The sequence below is a fragment of the Taeniopygia guttata genome, chromosome 7 (genome assembly GCF_048771995.1).
Source record: "Taeniopygia guttata chromosome 7, bTaeGut7.mat, whole genome shotgun sequence".
NCBI classification, from domain to species: Eukaryota; Metazoa; Chordata; class Aves; order Passeriformes; family Estrildidae; genus Taeniopygia; species Taeniopygia guttata.
Genome location: NC_133032.1, coordinates 16,633,497 through 16,646,602, shown reverse-complemented (window position 1 = coordinate 16,646,602; position 13,106 = coordinate 16,633,497). Strand labels below are relative to the sequence as shown.

Below are 13,106 nucleotides of genomic sequence, written 5' to 3'. Positions count from 1 at the left end.
TTCACTCCAAGCAGCGTGAGTATCAGAGTAAGCCTGATTCAGGAACACAGGGCCAGAGATGATATGATGTCTGAGTCCCACTGGTCCTCCAGGTATTATGGGAACAACCAAGTCCTTTACTTCGCAGTGTAAGTTCACCTCAAAGTGATAAAATAGAAGTACAGCTCTAACAGGCTTTTTAAAACCAGTTCAGAGACAAAAATATTCTAAAACTGAAAACTTTTATTTTCAAAATAAACATTTTTGTACAGAACAGTGTAGATCTGAGTAAATCTAAATACAGCAGTCTCTGTAATATAACACAAGGGTCTGCTTTTAGCACAGTACTTTCACACTCTAGCAATCAGAAGGCAAGCCAAGCAATTAGGAGGAAAAAAAAAAAAAAACAACCACTTTTATCTGTCAGAACATGTATTTCTAAAATGAGTTCCTTCTTCACAAAATGTACCTAGAGGGAAGAGCACTCTCCACACCTCAGATTGCACAGCTATTCCCACTATAAAAACAGACTAAGAGAGGACAGATTTTCAATAGGAGAGATGATTTATGAAACAGAACTGCAAGTCTGAGACATAAATATCTGTTGTTTCTAAATTCCTCTCTCCTGCCCTCCCACACACACTGATGCAACTCCCAGAAAGGTATGAACTATGGATAATTTTGTACACACGCAGTGCACATACTGCACAGGCATAGAAGTGTAAACCCATGGTGATTATTCTACTATTCACCTGTACATTATTTATAGCATTAGATTCTAAACCTTATACAAAGCCTGCACAGTAGTTTCCATAACAAAACTAAGCACATTTAGACACTTTATGGTTCTCTGAATGCAACTTGCAAGGCACCTTCTTTTTTACAACAGAGTACAGGAGACCACTTATGTGCTCAGCATATCAGAAATCTTCAGCTCCATTTCTGCTGTACTTATATTTCACAAATATTCCACAATCACCAAGAGCTAGATACAGAAACATTCATCGGCGTTTTCCTAATAACCAAACTAAACAACCTTTCATCCACTTAAAGATGGCTAACAGCTACATGACCTGCCACCCCTCTACTTGACCAAGCCCTGGTCTGGAGGTATCACTCTTCCCCAGGACCACTGCTGACTCTGCAAAGCAGTTCTGCAGCTGCAGCAGAAACAGGGAAGAGAGTCCACCAAAACAGTAATTTAACACATGGAATATTCTGTTTTAGACAGTGGTCACTACACAACATATACCAGTACATTCCTACCACTGTCACCAGTAGGCAGTGCTAGTGCTGTAGAAGCTACCAGCAGTGGCCTTCTCTCATCTGAGCAACAACACAAAGTGCTGTGTCAAACAGTGTCTACTGCAGTTTTTACTTCAGAGAATCTCCTTTGAAATGGCCAGTGTGAACTTTTAGTACTCTATAAAACCAAATATTAGTGCTTGGAGACTGCTCAGCTGTGATTTACAGGGCTTCCTTTTGAAATTAAGAACATGTTGTTGTTTCAAGGACTTCTACAATTCCATTTGATCATGAAGTGCCTGTATTGCAGAAGTTGGCTGCTTTGTTCTGTGGAGAAAACCACCCCAAGTTTTCAGAACATCTCTATCTTTTTGTAACCAATTTTGGAGCACAAGTAAACCTGCAGCATAGATTACTGCCTGAGTGAAACTGATGGCTTAAAGCCACATCTCCTTTCAGGAAGGAAAAAAAAGAAGTTACTATAGTGAAAAAAAGCTGATACCATCTGATTTGCAAAGTTGTCTAAAGAGAAAACAATGGCCTGTGGGTGAAGACCTGCATTAAACAGCTTTCCCAAGTATGATTTATACTGAAATAAATGAAAGGTTTTTATCCTTTTTTTACCCAAAATGAAAGGGAAGCAGAGAAGGCTCTTTGCAATCTCATTTGATTAAACAATTCACTGCAGGCAATAATATTATGTTGGTGAAAGAATATGTAATTTAAAGGCAGTCACAGCTTCAGTCTTCCATTCCAAGTTCTTGTTTCAAACTGAAAGGCAAGTAAAAACATGAGTCAGCTTGTAGCGCAACACTGTAAACACTGAAAACTTTGGACCAATTAGTGCAAGCCCTGACAATACACACTGAGTTTGAGAGCTAAAAGGCAGAGTGGATACATCACTCGTTTCAGGTAAGAACCAGTGTATCAGAAAAATCACAGGGCCAAATCTCTGGTTCTGGAGGCAACACAGAGTAATCTTGAGATTTACCTGACAAACTATAATGGGGACATCTTTGCCCTCCCACTTCTGAGATGCTTATCCTACTTCATGCAACCATATCACTGACACAATGGCACACTCACCTTTTTAAGTAGGCATGGACATTGTCAAAGCCGTGGTACTTGGCCAGATAGACCAGGACACCTGTGGCACATCGGCCATCTCGTTGTCTGCAGAAGCTACAGTTGCAGATTCCACGACATGGGGGGCACCTCCATGTCTACACAGGAGACAACAAGAAGTCCTTTTAGCTGAGATGCTATGCCAGATGTAACTCACAACTTAGGAGAGTGCCCTGCTACACAGCGAGTTCTGCAGTGAACATCAGGACTGCATAAAGTTGTCTAAACCAGTACAAGAGTACAAATTCCTCAGTCTGTGGGGGATTAAGCTCTCCACTGCCTGCCTTGTACATAACCACAGGAAGCATTTCACTCTGTTTTAACTCCTACATCACAGGCCACAGCAGCAGCACTTTGTCCACAATACAATTCCTTTCCCTAGGGCATTAAGCACTAATGCAGAGATAATAATAAAGAAGACACTATTTCGATGCTCAAATATAAGAATATTTTGGCTGCTGCTCTGTTCTCATACTTTACTCCTGCAATTAAAACTACAGAAGTAGTAAATACAACAGGTTCTACACAACACAGTTCTGTGATTCAGGGTGAATCAAACCACGAGTTCATGATGTACTACAGCACTGTAAGCAGTTATAAAACCACCGCTGCCAATGAGCAATACCCCTGGCTGTGCAAGTGAAGCACAAAAAAGCACCATGAGCACTGTCCTACCGGGTCCAGCAGTGCTGCTCTGACATCCTCCCCGTATCTGTTGCGGAGGCACGGCCCACAGAACTGGCCCCGCACTCCTATGCAGTCAGGGTTACGACAATTCGTCTTGGTGTCTATGGTTTTTTGGCGACACTGATGACAGGTGGATCCCTAGAACACAGAAAAAACAAATAAGATATTTAAGATGGCAGTTCAGATGGGCGGGGGGGAAAGCATTTAACAAAATCTCTTTGGCAGCTAGCAGTGCTTATCCTGAAACAGAAAGCCACCTTGCAAGTTTGAACCAAGACTGTTTTCATACTGCATCTTCAGTGTGTGGTAATCACTTCCCCTGGGTGCTATCACTTAGGTATTACAGTTGTTCCAGAGCAAAAGCAAGTTAATTGGCTTGGTAAAGGCCATTCTACAAATTCAGGCAAAAGTAAGAGGGGACACTTCAAGATCTCAGACATATTTCTCCCAAAAATCACATCCCCTCTCTCAGTGAGAGGGAGTGTACCCTATTTGATGTTAAAACACAAATACAGAATAACAAAAAATATGACTTCACAAAGTACACATTTCACAAAGCTGGAATATTCTTACCATGGCCCTGTTATATACTTTTTCTCTTGCAGATCCACAGATATTATCCAGCTCTTCTGCAGTTATGTCCTCAACTGGGCGCACAACGTGTGGAAAAGCCATGGCACCACGGTGACCCCTCCTGGGAGTACGAGCTTCATGCTGAATAGCAAAGACACAATACTTGCAGTATTAATTTGGGCAAAAACGCTACAAAAGAGGATCTTCACAGTAATGCTCAAGTCTCAAACATCCATCATACATTTAAGCAAGATGTAACAGAACTTTCTACAGATGTATGATATGGATGCAGCTTTAGCACCTTTACTTGATCTGTCCCCTTCAGGGTGCAGTGATGCTACTGATCTTGCTTCACTCCTGCTGGAGTGCAAGACGAAGTGGCTTTTCAAGGACCAGGAAGGGGAAATGGAGAGCACATACAAAATGCCCTTTTTTTTTGTCTTTTTTTTTTTTTTTTTTCTTTTAATTCTTTTAAGGCCATGGCATACTGCTAAACTTCATCAGCTCTCTAGAGATCACTATTTTCTTGAAGAGAAACCTTCTTACAAAACCACCCTCACAACCCACAACAGAAGAACTAGATCATCATACCTCCAGGTATTCATCAGACGTCTTTCTTCTTCTCACCAAGATGTACCGGTCATCTTCTTCCTCTTCTGGTACAAGAGTAGGAGGACCTTCAATCAAGGACCTGGACCTTGTGTGAGGCCGAGAACTCCGGTCTGGGTTCCTCCTCAAGGCACATTTGGGCAACGAACGCCTTGGAAGTCGCTTTGGTCCCTGCTAATGTTTAAAAGCTCCTAATGAAACAGGTGTAAACACAGATAGCTCCTGATCCTATAGATGCCTTCCTCTCATCTTTTCCAAAGATATGTCTACCCTGTCCCAGTCTGAAAACCAAAGGTAAGAAGATCCTAAGCCATTTCATGTTAGGCATTCTGCTAGTCACAGAGGAACAGACAAAAGCAGCAGAACCCGTGTCTATGAAGAGCTGCAACTTTCAGCGTTGTTCTAATCTTCACCCAAATTACAAACACATCCACAGTGAAATTCATTACACTGCTGATTCACAACCCAACCTTCTTAAAAATCAGGCTAAATGCCAGGTGTTTTTCAAGGCTCCAAACTCACAGAATATTCAGGTCTGAGCTGCCCTCCCTTGTCTCCAGCCTTTGCATAAACACATATTTACACAGCACCTTGTTTGGTTTTATTGGCCTGTGGAGACACTTAACCTTTAAAAATTAATCTGTTCTGCTTTGTACCATGGCAAATCAAAAGAGCATTACACAACGAGGATACCCATTTTAAGAAGCAATAAAATTCTAACTGGACTTTGATTTGCACAGTTTATTAAGTTTTTACATTGAGAATCCTGCTTTGTAATGTTAGAATTTGACTCTTAGAAATCTGAATGCAAATCTAATAAGTTTATACTCACATGACTGACAGCTGGCAACGATTTTCTCCCACCAAAGATACCAGAAACATTTTGCAACTCAGCCATTAGTTTTGCAAGCTAACAAGAGAGAGAAAAATGAAGCAGAGCTTTAAAAGGGTATTTATGTGCTATTACAGACTACTAGGGCAATTGGCTAAAAGTACAATTACTTATAGGAAATGCAGTCATTCTTCAACTCTTTACATTTATGTCTTATTTATGTTTTAGTGACTGCAAGTAATTTGGAAATGCTCAAAACTTATTATGTCGTTAGGCTTGCAGCCTATGGATTTTCATATGCCAGCAAATATAAAGTACCAGATTTAAATTTTAGGAATGCTAATTTCTCTTAATACATTCACATAATTCCCATCACAGTGAATTTAAACAGAGGTCCCCCAAGAGTTGAAAGGGAGGGGGGAAAAAGAGCCAGTCCACAGGAAGACATAGAGTACTTGCCATTGCTTTGTTTTCCTTTATGTTTAAAGCTCTTCTTTCTAAAAACACAGCACCATTTTCTTCAGTGTCAGAGTCTGAATCTAGAGTGGGCATCGGTGTTTCAGGGACAGGTTCCATGCCACCCTTCCTCCTCTCCGATCTTCGAGGTGGGAACTTCATGGCTACTTTCAGAGGAACAGGGCATTTCTGCCCTCTCTGACTGATCTCACTTTCAGCACTTGCATCATTCTCATCTGAATCTGATTCCAATTTCTGTTAACAAACGAATATGGTAACAGGTAAATCCAGGAGAGTTGCTCTGCAGTTAAATACAGTGGACAATGCTTTGTCTAGGAGTAGTTCAAGAGGCTACCTTGCTGAATCCAGACAGCCAGTCCTAGTGTTCTAGTGTACTTTGGAGCAGGAGAAAAGGAGAGGGGACACAAGGAAAAAAATCTCTCAGGGAGACCCTCATGGTTGTGCCAAACACACCAGAAAAGGGACTGTAGTACTTGCAGCAGTTGCAGCAGTCTTAGCTCTCACTTGTAGGTCTAATAGCAAGAACAGTTTGTGTGTACAGTATGAGAAACTGAACCGCCTTTAAAGGACTCAATTTTGCTACATATAGCATTTGGCTGCAAAAAATGTCACTATACAGTTGTCTGCACAAGGTCAAACTCAATTTTGTAAACTGTCAAGTACAGTCATCTCACAGAATCAATGATAAAAAATGGAAACTTCCTTCTAGAGCCAACCAATGAAATAATTATGAATAAAATCCCAGTATTTTCTGATCTTTGAATTCTGATGTCTTGCTTACAAACTTCCCCAAGAATGGTTCAGTGAGGACATAAATAATTTAGTTAAAAGCTCATTATGCAATAGGCTTTGATTTTTCTTTTTAGACACAACAAGACAGTCTTACTTTGATCAGCAGTAAGAGTGGATATCAAATAGCCATTTTTATTTACACCGGGTTTTTATTAAGCAGGTATGTTATTCTGGTTGTACATTATGTCTAGTTACTGACTTTTTTTCTACTTATCTATTCTAGCTTTGTCTCCTACTTACTCTTTTTATGATTGTGTTTTAACTCGGATGTGATTTCTTCCAATTAGACATTTTTTTAGTAATTTCTCAGCATTTCTCATCTGTCCTGAAGTTACGACAAACCTGGTTTTGCCAAATGTACTACTTCAGTTTCTCTTCTGAAGAATATCAACTATTGATCTTTTTGAACAATAAAACTGATATCAAGGAAAAGCAGGAAGGCAGATTTCACCACCTATGGCTATCTCTCTACTGTTGAAAGATGCACAGTATTCCCTGTTACGCTGCCAGAGTGGAAGTCTGCATGTCAAGACACACAGGAATTTTTCCAAGACTTGCTGGAGTCCATGGGCTAGCCTAGCATTTCATATCGAGGAAACCAGAAATGTCAGGCTCCAATAGAGTAACATCCAGCAAGGACAGTTTTAAGATGTGTATTTCAAAATACATATGGCAGACTTTAAAAGTTCTGTATCTTGAGTGCTTTTCATAGAGACAAAAAGAAAACTCGACTTTGGCTACTTGGACTGTCTACTAAATGAAATGATGCTTCCTTCTGAAATACTGAACTTCAAGCTGAAGTTGGCTTATTTTCCAATTAAGAATGTGTAAGAATTTAAATACAAAATAGCATACAAAAATCAACTGTCTTACCAATGCATCTTGAACCTCATTTTCTGAAAAGCCACAGAAAGATTCATCATCAGAGGCTTCATGAAAAATTTTTGCCAGTTCTTCTTTAATATCCGACCTAAATTTGCATTTCTACAAAAAATGAAATATTCTTTAAGTTGTACAGAAATTTTTTAACATATATATGTGCAAGCAAATATTTTTTAATAAAAAAAACCAGTTAAGGCATCTCAGAAGGGGTTTCAGAACCACAGCTGTAAATTACCAGGCACATTAGGTTAGGTGACATATCAAAGGCTAGAATTGATAGTTAATCTGTTTCCAACAATTACCACTTAGAAGCATAAATAAAGAGTGAAATGAAGTTGCAGGATGTAGCACAGGTTTATAACTACTATACAAAAACATAAGCAGAGCAAGTAGTTTTACATTATTAGCTTTACATTTTTGCAATCTTTACTAGTACTGCATATATGATCTTATTTTTCTTGTACTGTACTTACTGTGTTTGCAAAATTATCAGAACCAAAACTATCACAACTGTCATCAGAGGATGAGGATGTTTCCATGGGAATCAATTTTGTATTTCGAAAGGTTCTGAAGCTTCTCCTTCCTGAACAACCTCGGCGCTACAAAAGGACAACAGCAACACCATTAAGAAGAGACCTACTGCAGCATAGTAGCTTTTAAGAATGTCTTTTGACTGAAGCTTAGGAAGGTTGAACATTTTAGGATGTTTAGCAATCTTGAATGCAAGTCAGAAAACAAATATCAGTTTTAAAAAAATCTCAAAGTTAGGAATGACAATAGTTTTTACTCTGATACAGTTCTGATCGTTGTTACAGATGAATTTCATTCAGGATTTAAGAATACTTAGTTTATATAAACAGGCAAGTGGAAATAAGCATATAAATCATGTCATTCCCCAGTCATCATAGCCAGTCATGGAAAAAAGTGCAAGTACACAAAAAGTACCTAGAAATCTACTTTGATTCACTTATTACTTGCAGTTCGAGGCAAACACTACATACTCTGCACCTCATAAGGAAGGGCCAAAGAATCCTACCCACAGATTTGAAATAACCGTTCTAGACAAAGCAGCTTGCTGTTTTGTTCATTTTGCCACCGATTTAGAAGACTTTTTTTAAAGGGCTTCAGGTTTTCCTTTCCCAGGAAATGTTTCTACTGGCAGTGACCCGTTTTATCGCCCGAGGCTGGCATCGAGACCGCGGGGCAGCCCCCACACTGAGGTGCTGCCCCGGTCATGAGCGCGGGCGCTTCCCGGGCCCAGCGGCCGGGCCGAACGCCGGACACACGGGGCTTCAGGCAGCAGCTGCCCGGGCCAACCTGGAGCCTGCCTGGAGCCCTCTCCTCAGCACCGCTGTGCCTGCGGCTTTTCGCTTCACAGCTCCGCCGGTATCGAACTGTGGCGCGGTGCCCCAGGCACGAAAGGGGCGGCTCCCGGTGCCGCCCGCCGCGGCTGAGGGTGAGCGCAGCCGGGGTCACCGCGCCGGGCCGGCCCGCTCTGGGAGGCCTCAGGAGTGGAGCGGCCCGGCCCCAGTGACCCGGGCTGGCCAGGGGCTCGCAGACCCGCCCGTCCCCGCCAGGGGCTCTCCCCGCCTCCCGCTAAAATGGAGCCGCCCCGCACACACGCGGCCGGGCCGACCCTGCGCTCCTTCCCGCCCGTCCCGTCCAGTCCCTGCCGCGCAGGGCCGCTCCCCACAACACCGCTCCACCACCGGCCCCGCGCCCCCGGTGAGGCGGGAGCGATGGGCTCCCAAGCCGAGTTCCCAACCCCAGTCAGGCGGGCAAGGGCACCGCCATGTATGGGGCGCCCGAGCAGCACGGTGGGGCAGGAAACCCGGAGCAGCCGGTCTGAGTGGTGGGGCTGCCCCGACGTCGTTCTCCCTGGGATGCCCAAACTAAAGACCACCCCCCCCCCCCCGGCCCCACCAGCCTTTCGCAGCGCGGCTTAGTCTGGCTTGCCCAGATTCGCAAGACTACGGAGGCGCCACGGAAGCGGCGGCAAGCGCCACAGTCTCCCCCTCTCTCTGCTGCAGCGGCGAGCCCGGCGGGCAGCGGCGGCCGCGGGCAGCGCTCACCTGCGGGCGCGGCGGGGCCATGCTGGCGGCGGCGGGCGAGCGCTGGAACTGAAGGTTCGCGCCAAAGCGCTGGACGGCGGGGGGCGGGGCCGGCGGCGCCTTTCCCGCGTTGCCGCCCGCGTCCTGGCAGATGCAGCGCACACCCCCGCGGGGTCAGGCACCCGGCGGGCTCCCCTGCGCCCGTCCGCCTCTGCTAAGGAGCTTATCAGGTCTCCCGGGATATCCCCGAAGGGGCCAGTGCGGAGGTCCCCTTGTTTTGTTTTTTTTTATGTTCCCGGTGTAGGCTTTGTGGAGCTGCAAGGGCCTGGCCCTGTGGCGCGAAAAGCTCCCGGGCGGAATGTGGCGGGACTCGGGTACAGAAGGGGGGTGGGGCTGTCCCCACTCGTGCCTAGCCGGAGCCGGCTGGGAAGCCTCCTAGCTCTCTCTTTTTTTTTTTTTTTTTTTAATAATTTTATATGCCAAACCTAGGTTGGCTTCACTCTGAAATAAGTTCCCTAAACCTGCCAGGTTTCAAGGGCACTGGGGCTTCTCCACGAAATAAAGCCGAGGGTGTGTGTGCTGGCTGCCCCAGCAGTGCCTGCCAAGCAGCGTGGTACAAGTGCGGTGTGTCAGAGCAGCCGCCCGCAGCGCGCAGGCTGCCCTGAGTCGCACGGGGAATGGAGGGTCACTCACCAGGGCCCCACGGATCCGCGTTAGGAGTGAGACTCTGGGTGACGCCTCTGCTCCTCGGATAACAGCAGTTCAACAGAATTTTAAAAATAAGTTGGCTGCCTTGCCCTCTGTAATCACAATACTATTTGAAGACAGGCCAGAAGAAAATAGATCAGTCATTTTAAACCATTTTTGGTAACAGGTATAATAGCACATTAAATCAAGTACAGCCATTAAACAGCGAAATAACTGCTACGTGGTATTTGGCAGCAATAGTAACAGGAGCTGAAGAAGCTGTATGGGATTTGTGGCCCCGGCGTTTGCTATAATCCTCTGTTTATGCTGTGGTTTGAGCAGGGCTCAATACCAGCGCAACTGTTGCTGCTCAGCATTTCCAGGTGCCTCTCTGACACAGGCGAGTCCCCACTGCAAGCAGCGGGAGGGAGGGGGCTGTGTGCACGTGCAAACCTGTGCCCGTGTAAGGCAAACCAGGAATCATTTCTGAGCCAAAGCCTGTAAATAGCCTACAGCACAATAGGGTACAAGAGCCCTCACGGAGCTGTTCTACTTTCTGTGGGCATTATTCTTCCTGCGCATGCTGCAATCTGTCGTGTAAAAGAATCTCCATTTTAAATAAGCCCATAATTACACACTTACCTGCACTGCTGGCTTCTCAGCACACACAAAAGCAGATGAACTAAAGCAGTTCTCCAGAGACCAGACCATGCTCCATTCCTCTAAATCCGCATTAGTGGAGGATTGCCACCCACATGGCTTCCAGACAAGACAGCTCAGTTGAGAAGGGGATGTTTTTGAATTTTGACATACTTTTACTTCTTTCAGAAAAAGAAATCTACAAATACTAGTTTACTTATATAGAAGAAGAGATTCAGCTTATGAACAGTAAAAGCCCTTAACATCTTGAATCACAATTATCAGAATTTTACTAGAGAAGTAGCCAACCTTCCCAGCTTTCAAGAGCACCATATGAAATGTTATGAATTGCTGATGGCACTAGCTAAAGCAAAACTTCACACTGCAGTTATTTGTCCATTTAATGCTTAATGCAAACAGCATTCTTCAAATCTTCAAACTACATATGTAGTCAATTCAGACAGGATCCAGACAGGACACTTTGTGAACTGTATTGTCAGGGTTTTTTTTAATATGTGAAAAATAATTCTTGTATTGAAAATTGTGTATATAAACTCACATATTTTACAGATGATGGGGGAGAAGAGCTCAGGACAGGGAAAATAGAAATTACATGTATGTGAAGGGCAGAGGCTTCCCTTCCTACAGCACACAGCAAGGGTACCAGAAAATGAAGGTCTGTAACTCAGGAGATGGTTGTTGTGACATGTGACACTGTGATTTCCCATTTTCATCTTTACAGTTTGCGTGCTCCTGCTCAGCCCTGCAGGGCCCAGGTGCCCTCAGTAGATGGACACAACAAACTTACCAACTGGCTTGACCATGAGGGAAAGAGTTTTTCTGTGTTTGTCAATACATAAGCAGCACCATTGTCCTACATCTAGCTATTAACAGTAGCTGAAGATATGCAAAGCTGAACTCAGGTGAACATTGCATTTTCAGCCACACTTAAATTAGGATAATGTGAGTGGAGGAAAACATCCCTGCCTGTTCAGTCCCCCAGTCAGGGTCCTGCATAGCCTGTCCAGCTCTTCCCTCAGAGTTCACCTGTCAGCAAAGATCACCTGGAGTATTTTATCAGGTGTTTTCAAGAAAATAATCTGTTACAGTCTCTTGTCTTTGAAATGAGCTGTCACTACATGGTAGCAGCACTTGGAAGACCTGCTAAGGGAATAGGCTGGAATCATGGAGAGACATGCAGTAGATTGAGTGTGCAACGCTTTCTACGTTTATCTGAGGGAAGTAAGGTTGTTTACATTTTAGGAGCTTCAAGCAGCAGCAAGAACATGGACCTCCAACAATAGCTCCATTGTCAGAAACAATAGATGTGACCTTTGGTCTGCTGGGATGAAGGACAAGTGCTGTCCTCCGTGTCACCCTGTGGATTTCAGCACTGTAACATGGCTTTTCTGTCTGGAGGCAGGACTCCTGCTGCCCGCCCTGTCCCTAGCTCTCCTACACACTTCCTATCTTAACTATACTCAACACTCTTTATGCTCCTTTCCCTTTTCTTTTTTTTTTTTTTTTTAATTGAAGCAATACATTTGTACCTGCTGTCATGAATGAGTGTTTTAGGACACTCAAAGAATCCCTGGCAAAGGTATCAGCAAAATATGTTTAATATAAAAGTGAAAACATGACAAAATTCATTGTCAAGGTTTACTCTACTACTTAGTAGATAGTTAAAGCACACAGAGAAAAATTATACTGAAGTCTAAAATCAATCTAAAACTAAAATCAACCAAAAATTATCTACATGGAAAAAGGGTAAAGCTGAGAAAGAGTAAGGATAAAAAAGAATACGGGACACCCTCCCATTGAGTCACAAGGTTCAGAATGGACTTCCTTGCCAAACATAGCCCTACACTTGAAAAATGGTTTAGGCCTAAAATTTTAATGGCACTTAAACTTAACAGCACTTAATTGACAGCTTAATATAAACAATTTAACAAATTTACTGCAGCACAACACTAACTCACTAGTAGGTCTAACTTATTTAAAAATCAAAAGTACTTAAGAATCTAGAAGAGTAAAATGCATCGTACATACACACAGACCCAAAAGACTATATACAAGGTATATACATTCTAAAAATTCCCTTTGAATTCAGCAAAGTACTCACATCAGATGCCTTTCTCATCTTTCTCTCTGTGTCTTCTCAATGGGCAAAGGGTTGAGTCTTGAGGAGTGGGGGTAGCCCAGGCTACATTGCTGGCCATCAGTGGTGGTCCCCCAAGTCTGGCAAACGTGAGAGTTGGCTGGCTCTGAGAGGCCCCACGCAGGTGGAGGTGCTGGTCACAGCCTGCTGCGGTCCAGGAGGGCTCAAAGGGTCTCACTTAGACTGCTCTTTAGAGGGCCACAAAAGAGCTGGCTTTAGTCATAGTAATTTTCCATCCTGGCCACAATTTGGGTTGGTAATTTTCTTTAAAAGTGTGGTAACAAAAATCTTGTTCCACTTGGGTTTTTATTCAGGCAAGAATAGTCAGTTTTCAAGGGTGTTCATTAAAAACCAGCCTCACTAGAAAGCA

The 13,106-nt window shown here is 43.7% G+C and overlaps 1 protein-coding gene across 2 annotated transcripts; it reads right to left on the bottom strand.

The window, feature by feature from the left end:
- Positions 1-202: 202 nt before the first annotated feature.
- Positions 203-9,505, bottom strand: CDCA7 (cell division cycle associated 7). Of its 2 annotated transcripts, none has more exons than XM_030277488.4 (10): positions 9,274-9,505; positions 7,675-7,800; positions 7,193-7,303; positions 5,510-5,761; positions 5,051-5,128; positions 4,201-4,389; positions 3,610-3,750; positions 3,025-3,174; positions 2,311-2,447; positions 203-1,995 (listed from the first exon to the last, which is right to left on the bottom strand). In XM_030277488.4, exons 1-10 carry the CDS (start codon positions 9,292-9,294, stop codon positions 1,965-1,967), a joined length of 1,236 nt encoding a protein of 411 aa, XP_030133348.4. In that variant the 5' UTR covers positions 9,295-9,505; the 3' UTR covers positions 203-1,964. The 2 variants fall into 2 exon arrangements, with proteins under 2 accessions (XP_030133348.4, XP_030133347.4); XM_030277487.4 differs by having other exon boundaries at positions 4,201-4,392; positions 9,274-9,496.
- Between the last annotated feature and the right edge of the window lie 3,601 nt (positions 9,506-13,106).

What these genes read in the sequence shown, in the direction of transcription:
- CDCA7 (XM_030277487.4), bottom strand. Translation starts at nt 9,294, where the DNA reads ATGGCCCCGCCGCGCCCGCAG. An exon ending in ATGAGGTTCAAGATGCATTG is followed by an intron (nt 5,762 to 7,192) that starts GTAAGACAGTTG and finishes GTTTGTTAACAG; the next exon opens with AAATTGGAATCAGATTCAGA. An exon ending in CGTTGCCAGCTGTCAGTCAT is followed by an intron (nt 4,393 to 5,050) that starts GTGAGTATAAAC and finishes TTTAAACATTAG; the next exon opens with CAGGGACCAAAGCGACTTCC.